Source organism: Triticum urartu, chromosome 6A, assembly GCF_056163025.1.
Source record: "Triticum urartu cultivar PI428250 chromosome 6A, HENAU_Tu73, whole genome shotgun sequence".
Classification (NCBI taxonomy): domain Eukaryota; kingdom Viridiplantae; phylum Streptophyta; class Magnoliopsida; order Poales; family Poaceae; genus Triticum; species Triticum urartu.
Window position 1 is genome coordinate 576,867,606 of NC_141878.1, and position 9,050 is coordinate 576,876,655.

General features: G+C 44.8%; 1 protein-coding gene across 1 annotated transcript; it reads right to left on the reverse strand.

The window, feature by feature from the left end:
• Positions 1 to 2,935: 2,935 nt before the first annotated feature.
• Positions 2,936 to 4,639, reverse strand: LOC125512918 (protein LATERAL BRANCHING OXIDOREDUCTASE 1-like). Its single transcript, XM_087527294.1, has 4 exons — positions 4,391 to 4,639; positions 4,041 to 4,279; positions 3,524 to 3,845; positions 2,936 to 3,400 (listed from the first exon to the last, which is right to left on the reverse strand). Exons 1-4 carry the CDS (start codon positions 4,631 to 4,633, stop codon positions 3,158 to 3,160), a joined length of 1,047 nt encoding a protein of 348 aa, XP_087383420.1. The 5' UTR covers positions 4,634 to 4,639; the 3' UTR covers positions 2,936 to 3,157.
• Positions 4,640 to 9,050: the final 4,411 nt, after the last annotated feature.

Consider the following 9,050-nt stretch of genomic DNA (forward strand, 5'->3'; position numbering starts at 1 on the left):
CGAGGTGAGGTCGGCTCGCCACAACGCTCCTGCAGCTCAGGCATAATCTGCAGCAATGGAGTCACGACCTCGTTGATGAATGCACTCCCAGAGGAAGTCAGCAGCACAGGCCTCGACGATGGACGTGATGTAGCACGAGGGAAGAAATGTCCATAGAGGCTTGCTTCCTGCCCAACTAAAGACCCAATCTGAGGCTCAGGCATCCAAGACATAACTAACACAACCTTTAGTTTGACGAGTGCGGCCTCCACTCTCCCCAAAACACTCCCAACTCGCGCAAGTCAACCGCGAAGCTCAGTGCGAAGTAACTCAGACTCCTCTGCCAACCCGGTTTGCACAGACAAGACAAACTGAAACTTGATGTGATGACTTCACTGGTGGGTGTAGGCGATGGAGTAGGACATTGGTGCGGCGATGTTTGGTGAACATGCTTCTTTGCACAGCAGAAGCGAACGATGTGATCGGATCGAAGGTAGTCCGTGCATCGGATAAGATCCCTGCAAGAGTTTGCGCGATGACCTCGACTGAGGCATCGGAAACATCTGTCTCTCAACCACGCCGGAGGCGGACGCCACACATTGACGGCAGGGCGACGGAAAGCACCGGGAGTCGAGCAACGCCCTCTCGAGATGAGCTGCCAGCCTCCCAACCCATTCCCGCTAATACAATGGCAGATCCTATTTATCACGTTGGTCGATGGATACCGAAGAAATGCGCACCCTCCTCAGCACGTAGGCTAAATGGGCTGGCCCATTACAGTGTTTTTCCGTGTTGTTTTCCAGCTGGTTTTGGGAATGTTCTAGAACCTTCCCTGAACCAGTTTTTTCATTAAAAAATCATGTTTTTCTTCCATTTCATTTTTATTTTCAGTTTTTTTTTGTTTTAATTTGTGAATGCTTTTATGTGCTTTTTCTTTCATTTTTATGTTTTCTTTCGTTTTATTCTTCTCTTTTCATTTTTCCACATTAAAATTCTGAACAGTTTTTTAATTCATTAATATTTTGAATTTGTGATCTTTTTTTAAATCTGGGGATAATTTTTCAAATTCGCAAGTATTTTTTGAATTCATGAACATTTGTCAAACATTTTTTTGAATTGAGGAACATTTTTTAAATTCATATGGTTTTCAAAAATTCGGTAACAAGTTTTGAAATTTGTGCAAAAAATTCAATCGACGAACATTTTTTCATTTGATTGTGTGGAATAGAAATATTTAGATTAATAACACGTGAACCAAAGTTAAAAACATATACAATATTATGTATGTTGGTAAAATGTTTATTGAATATAAATAGAATAATAGAACGAAAATTATTTTTCCATGGATGGTTGCATGTGGCGGTGGGTCTTTTCTCATGCACGATTGCATGTTGAGATGGTCTTATCCCATCCATAATTGTATGATGACGTAGCTTGCTAGCAGGTTAACGACAGGGGGCGAGCTCGCCATGGACGGCAGGCGGCTGGCCGCAGCAACAGCAGAAGCAGCAGGCCGCAACGCAGCCAGCAGCACTAGCAGCGGCAGCTTCAGCGGTAGCAGAGCAAAAGCGAGCGGTGCGGGGAGCGGCGACAGCAACGGCGAGCAGCTGCAGCAAGAAGCGGCCGCGGCTGGGAGCAGCGCGGGCTGCGCGCGGACGCATGCGGCAGCTGTCGCGGGAGCAGCAGCAACACGGGCGCAGCCGGAGCGGAGTAGGGGCGCGCCTGGGCGCGGGCGGCAGCAACCGGCGGCGGCGGCGAGTGCGAGCGGCCACGGGCGGAGGCAGGCGCAGGAGGCGTGGCCTTGGGCCAGCAGCGGCAGGGGCAAAGCGGCGCGTGAGCGCGGGGCGACGCGCTCGTGGCGCACGAGCTCACAGAGAACTTCGGCAAGGTGGTGGCGGCGGTATACGACGGCAGAATCGAGAGGGGGGGGTGGAAGAGGGGATCCGAAGGAGTTGCTCACTACGAGTCCATTGGCGTTCTCGAGGAGGGTCAAGGTGGGCCGGAGCAGTAGGAATCAATGATGGATGCCGGTGATGTACAAGATGAAGATGATGGCGATTGTGAGTGCATGGGCCGCCCTGGCTCGGCTTGGTGCTCGGGACAGACGAATTCGACAGCGGCGGATCTCCATCGGTAGCACGAAGCTTGAGCTAAGGCTGCATATAGGAGTTTCAGCAATGTGAGCCTCACTAAGACCAGAATTATCAAGGAGTTTCTGAATATTGATGTGTAAATGTATTGCCTAGTGTCTTTCGTCAGATCGGCCTTGTAGTTCTATTGGCTAGAGCATGCACTTCTACTCCCTCCGTTTCTTTTTAGTCCGCATATAAGGTTTGGTCAAAGTCAAGCTTTGTAGAGTTTGACTAACTTTATATTAAAAAAATATAAACATTCACAATATGAAATTAATATTATCAGATGCACCATGATACGTATTTTCATACTATATAGTTTTAGTATTGCAGATGTTCATATTTTTTTATATAAATGTGGTAAAATTTTGTGTAGTTTGACTTTAATCAAATCTTATATACGGAGTAAAAAGAAACGGAGAGAGTACATGGTATTGGTGTCAAGAGGTGTTGAGTTCAAGACCTGGTTGACTGCAATTAAATTACAGCCCACTTTCGATCTACCCTAGTCTCTTCCATCACTTCTACACTGAACATACTTTGTTATGACTGATCAGTGCCAACATAGTCATCACTGACGAGAAGTTACTGACAGGTCACCAGTCGATCAGTGAAGAGAAATTTTTGCCGGTTAGTGATGACACACTCTATGCTAGTGGATGTCTATTTTTCAGGAAAGAAGCACATGGAATTATTACTGCTAATCCACAATTTTTTTCATGAAAATGAGGCACAATGGTACTTATCAATTTTTAAGGTGATACATACCAGCGAGAAACTATCTTTCCATCCTTTGCATCTGCATGTTGCACACAACTGATAAGTTTTATTCCATCCTTTGCATCCACATGTTGCACACAGCAGATACATTTTATTTTAATGTTTCATGCGGCCACAGAAGCTGCCGAACATTTTACATGGAGTACACACACAAAAATTGGGGAAAAGGGTACATAAAAATATAAACTCGTTACAAACTGCTCCACGAAAGATACTTCACCATGCATAGTTCTTCATTAGCGGACTTGTACACATCGGAATCATATTCAGATCTTCACGCCATCGATGGCTAGTGTCCCTGTGGCATAAGTGTCATGATATTTTTCCATGTAGTCGTGGAGCTTGATCTTCATGTATTGCGCAGGCCTCTTGTCATCCACCAGCTCTGACACCGGCTCAAGCTCTGTCTCTAGCTCCAATGTATAGACCAGGACCAACGACAAGCGCTCTTTCTCTGCATTGGTCACAACCCTATGCACCAGGCTCTTGAAGAACCCATTACTCAAAATCTGCATGCACCAGGATGGAAAATGGAATAGAGAGATGTATCATATCTCAGCTTTACAACCCACAAGACAAGGTCAAACAATTATACATGTAGCTGCCTACAGCCCTACACACACAGTACGTACCTCCATTATATCTCCTACGTTCATGACCAATGCATTTGGAACGATGGGCACGTTGTACCAGACGCCGTTTTTCTGAAGCTGGAGCCCCTCAGCGTCGGCGAAGTTGACTGTGATTATGGAGCCGTCGATGTGGGCCTTGAGGCCCAAGACGTGGTCCGGCCTTGGACACTGAGGGTAGTAGTTGAATATAGCTTGGGTGATGGAGTTGTCGCCGATCATGTTTACCAGGTGTTCCTCTTGTAAATTGAGTATCTTGGCCATGTTTCGAAAGACAAGGTTAGCCGCCGCTTTGCACTTGATGGTGTACTCAGACAGGATGTCTCTGCACAATTATGGATGGTAATTAAGACAATTGTATTGGGTTACTCATCAACTGCCGGAGCACTGACGTATAAGTTTGAGAAAATAGATGCCGCTTTAGGCATGCATGATGCATGATCAGAGTCTCCAGCAGCATGTACCATGTACTCCCTCTGTAAAGAAATATGGTAAAAGCCTAGAGCTAGACGGCAAGTACCTGAAAGAAGGGGGTTGTGTTGGCCACAGTCTGTAGGTTCTCAGGGACTCGGGTTCCACTAGGAGATTGAGCCGGTCGTTCCAGTCAAGGACCTGATTCTCTTTCACGACCATGTCGTTACCGTATCCATCCATGCCCAGCTTCTCGCCGTCGACAATGTTTGAGTACTTCTGTTTCTCTTCCAGCGGGAGGTTGAAGAACTCTCTCGTAACCTTCATCGCCTCGGCAAGAAAGCTAGGCTCCATTCCATGTCCAACAGCCCGGAGAAACATCGGCCGGAGATGAGACGGTGACCACTAGCTTCATCACAATCACATGAAAGAAATGACAACGCAAAGAAGTTTAATTACCAGGAAGAGGTCCCAGTTCTCCAAGGCGGACCGCAGCTTGTCGAACTCTTCGGCGCTGCCGGCAGACAGCCGGCTGAGGTCGATGATGGGGATGGGCTCGGGCATCTCGGAGACCGCCGCGGCAGGACGGTCTTGCACAGGAAGGACGTACTGGCTCGGTGGCTCCTGCACGCCGGCGCCCACCAGCTCTTGCACGATCGGAGGTACCTCGAGAACCTTGAATTGCTGGTCATAAGAAGCCATGGTTGCTTGCTGTGCTGTTAGTTTTGAGCTTCCTCTTTGGTAGTTCGATCTATATATAGGCATATTATAGTAAGGAGGAACGTTTTTTTTCTGTGCGCACTGTGCAGTACGGCTATCATTTCTCCGTTGATGATTTTTCTTGTACTGCACTATTCCACTTAACTGGTCGCTGGCATATTAGAAAGGAACTGGTCGCTGGCTGGTCCTGTTTGTCTGGATTGTCTGAACCTTTCCATATCCAGAGTTTTTTTTCCCCAAACAGTCCATGCATGCAGACAACTAGGAAGATTTGGGAACATCCTATGAGAATTCTCTCACCAACCTCATTGCCCCATTATCTCCAGCTTCACACGCAGCCGGTCTAGGGCTGTACTGATGGGTTTTTTTTTTTTGCGAATAGGCTGTACTGATGTAGCCAGTCGTTAGTGAGAATCCATATATCCTTATCTATATTTATATCTATATATACCTATACTTATACTTACCTACTATTAAAGAGAATAGGTATTCTTGATTTGGTCCCGTTTTTTCGTATCTTCGTCCGTCATGATCGATTGTTTTTGGCTTCTGGTCTGTTCACCCATCGCTTGGTTGGGCCTCAGCCCGTTAAATTAAACACGGCTGAACCGTGCGCTGTAAGGTACGTACCATCTAGCTACATCACTTTTGTGTTAAATAGAGACACAAAGGTTGGTTTTGTTTAGTCCCACCTCGGTTTCTTGCACACAATATAACCAGTTTATATACATTTTTAAGTTTCCTGGTTATTAAGGAGTTGTCCCAAAAATAAAGAAAGAAGATTCAAGGAAGGAAAGGAAATCGAGAAACGGAAAATAATTGAGGGAAAAATCATGCCACCTTTGAAAAAGTAAATAAGGAAAGCAAATTAAGGGGAAATCGTGCGATTGTGTGCTCAAAGAGGTGTGAGACCTTCGAGCCATTGCCAGCCACACATGGGTGGACTGCATGAGGCAAGAATGAAGCAGCATAAGGCCACACACCAATGTGTTGCAGCCTACTGAAAGACAAGATCAAGCATATACATGTTGAGGCCGTGCTAGCCTGTGGATGAGCTTGCCCAGCTAAATATGAGTTGTCATTCAAAAAAAGAATGAGTCAGACTAACTCCACAAGGTCACAGTAGTATCTTTGGCATAGGGGGCTAAACCTGATTTTTTTGTGTGAGCTTTTGACGCCCGACAAAACCACAGTTGTTGAAATTCTAATGCAAGGCCTGCTTCCTGCTGCGCTGGGGATTTTTCTATGTCCATGTTGAGTTGTCGGTTGAACTAAGAATGTTAACGAAAAAATAAATATCATATATAACTTTGTTTTTAACAAGAACCGTGGTGAGCCCCAAACACTATTTTAGTACAATATTTTTAAAATCTAGAAAATATCCAAATATCCCCACTCGAACAAGCCCAAAAATATAATAGTTATTGCGAAGGTATGCTATCTCTCTCCGAATTTTGTGACCGGTATTGGCTAAACTTTACCGAGTTCCTAATTTCTTTTAAGGAGAAGTATGTTGATGTAGGTAAAGAAATATTCTATAAGATTAGCATGTCCTATTTCGACAATTTTGGATCTTAAAAAAATTGACTAAAATTTGCATGAACAATGAATGTATTTTTGCACATATTATTATAAATAAATTTGAATATAAACTGTTTTTTCCCGTTGCAACGCACGGGTATTTGTGCTAGTCTATATAATAAACTGTCCAAGAGAAAGAAAAGTCCAACCTAGCGCTGCTCGTTCTCCGCGTGGATATGGTGCCACTTGCCCAAAGAGAAAAGAAGATCAATCTTTGCGCTGCTATCTCGCTGAATTGTCATCGAACTTCCAGAGAAAAATCCAGAATTTTTTTTGAACGGTCTCTTTTTTTTTGAACGGTGATATTTATATTGGACAATCATAAAATATAGAAATAACAATAAAACTTATATTTCCTCGGGTCAAACTTCCTCTCTATTAACACGGAAGTTTTTCCAGATATACAAAATAATAATTCAATCAGTTCTAGAACCCTGTCATCTGCCCGGCTGCTCCTAGCAATAGGATCACAACACTCTACCCACGCGGCAGGCTCTTCCCAAGTCAAATGGGAATTGAGAAAATTAAATCTCTTTCGAATGGTCAACAACAATAACAAAACGATCCCACTTTGAACATATTCTGAAGGAAAAAAAAACACAGAAACAAGAATTGTTCTTGTAATCACGCTATTCAATCCTATCCACTTTAACTAAATCTGATCAATTTGCTCAGCATCAACCATTTCAACATTGAACAAATGCATGCATGAAGAATACAAGAGAAATCATTGTTACCTCACTCCACAAAAAAAAGAGCCTAGGGTTCCTCTGCCTCCCGTCGACGCTGCTGCCGGTCTGTCTCGTCTTAGGTGACCTTAGACCATGGGGCGCAGTGGATCTCGGCCCTTGCCGACGGGAGGGCTTCGTTTTTAAAATGTTTCTTCGAGTTTTGTGATAGTCCATGTCCTACTCAGGAAGACGAGATGGTGGCAGCTTTTTTAAGATGGAATAAGATTCTCCTCGCCTATCCCTCGTCCCACAGATGTGTCTAGCATCGTCGATGGGCGTGTGGAGGTGTGTCTCCGGTGGTTATGCCCATGGTAGGTCTGCTCGGATCTGTTCGTCTACGTTCGTGTCGCTTCAGGTTGGATCCTTTCGATCTAGGCTACTCTTCGTCGGCGGCGGTTGCTGTTCCGGTGCGCTGGTCCTATGTGGTCTTAGCACGGCGACTTCCCGACTGTCTACAATAAATTTTGCCTGGCTCCTGCGAGGGAGGGGCGATGACGGTAGCGCGTCTTCGGCTTGCTTCAGTGCTTGTAGTCGTCGTTAGATGGTTTACGGATACGGATATAATTTTTATTATTTTCGTTGTTCTATCAAAAGGCTTTCGCCCCGCTATGTTGATATAGCAACCACCCTACCATGATTGAAGATAAATAGATCGAAAGTTAAAAAAAATGCATACAGCCAATTCAATTTCAAGTCGTTGAACTACAACCGTGCAGCTGCAGCAAAATGGAAGAACCGCGATTCACGGCCCATTCCTTGTGTTTACAAGTTCTAATTGGTCAAATGATCCACGGGTACCAAAGAATATGCCGTTGGTGTTTTGGAACCGATGTCATTGAACAGCGAATTGTCATTTCCCAACTCAAATGCAAGTTTTTCTTTTTCTTTTTTTAGGGAAAGGCCATCATGGCTAGCTTTATTTATAATTTAACCAACGTTTACATCGTCCGCTAAAAGTTCCAAAATAAATGCCGGAGGTGAGTCCAACCACAAGTTCAGTGGATCTACACGTCCATTTTACGCTAGCACATGAGCTACCATATTAGATTCACGATTACAATGCTTTAAAATGATCTTCCCGAAATTGAGTAACAGTAACCGGCAATCCTCCAGAATTGGAGCTGCTATTGTGGAGTGGCCTGTATTTTGCTGTAGACTTTCGACAAGATTCAAACAGTCCATCTGTACCAGAATGGAGTTGCAGCCAACAGAATTAGCAAGTTTTAGACCTTCTACTAGGGCTGCAGCTTCGGCACTAAAAGCATCTGGCACATGATCAAGCTTTGCTGTAGCCGCACAGACGAACATACCCGCACTATCTCGGATGACTGCATCACACGCACCCATATTATCATCATCCGAAAACGCAGCATCAACATTCAGAGCCAGTTGATTTTGTAGAGGTTTTTTCCATCTGTTCAAATGCGGAGTTACAGGCATTTTACACGACGCCCGTACAAAATTCAGAGCTAAAGCTCGGATAGCCTGACCCGTCCGCGTGGGAGGTTGAACTGGTTCCTGTCGAACAATAAGCCTCCGTTGCCACCATAAGTACCAACTCGCGATAGATACCAGCTCAGGTAGCTCCACCACATCCATGTAGTTTATTTGGTGCGTGGAGTCACAAAGAAGAATCTCCAGTATCTCTGCACCTGTACGCCCTGGCACTGCTAGTTTGGTCATGAGTTCATGCAGTCCAAGACTTGTCCAAATCTCTTTGGCTCGCCCACATTTAAAAAGCAAATGCGCTGTGTCTTCAGCAAACAGAGAGCATATAGGACATTGTGCAGAGTTTAAGATATGTTTGTTTGCTAAAACACAGCAGCATGGTATAGCATTGTGTAGGCATCTCCACAAGAATATTTTTACCTTACCCGGGACTTTCAAACTCCATAGCCTCTTCCATACTGGATGAGGGCAGGATCCTTGTACGCCGAATAGATTTGCATTTTTTGATTCATAACTGACCTCCCACTGTTTATAATACGCAGACCGGACGCTAAAAATGCCCGACTTGGTGAGGTGCCAGGCTATAAAATCCTCTGTATCATACTGATAGATTGGAATTTGTAGAATCCTTTCCGCAT

Bases quoted from the DNA above. Each gene is read 5' to 3' on its own strand.
- LOC125512918 (XM_087527294.1), bottom strand. From the start codon at position 4,633: ATGGCTTCTTATGACCAGCAATTCAAGGTTCTCGAGGTACCTCCGATC. The intron at 3,846-4,040 runs GTACTTGCCGTC...ATAATTGTGCAG, and splicing joins ACACAACCCCCTTCTTTCAG to AGACATCCTGTCTGAGTACA. The intron at 3,401-3,523 runs GTACGTACTGTG...TGGTGCATGCAG, and splicing joins ACGTAGGAGATATAATGGAG to ATTTTGAGTAATGGGTTCTT.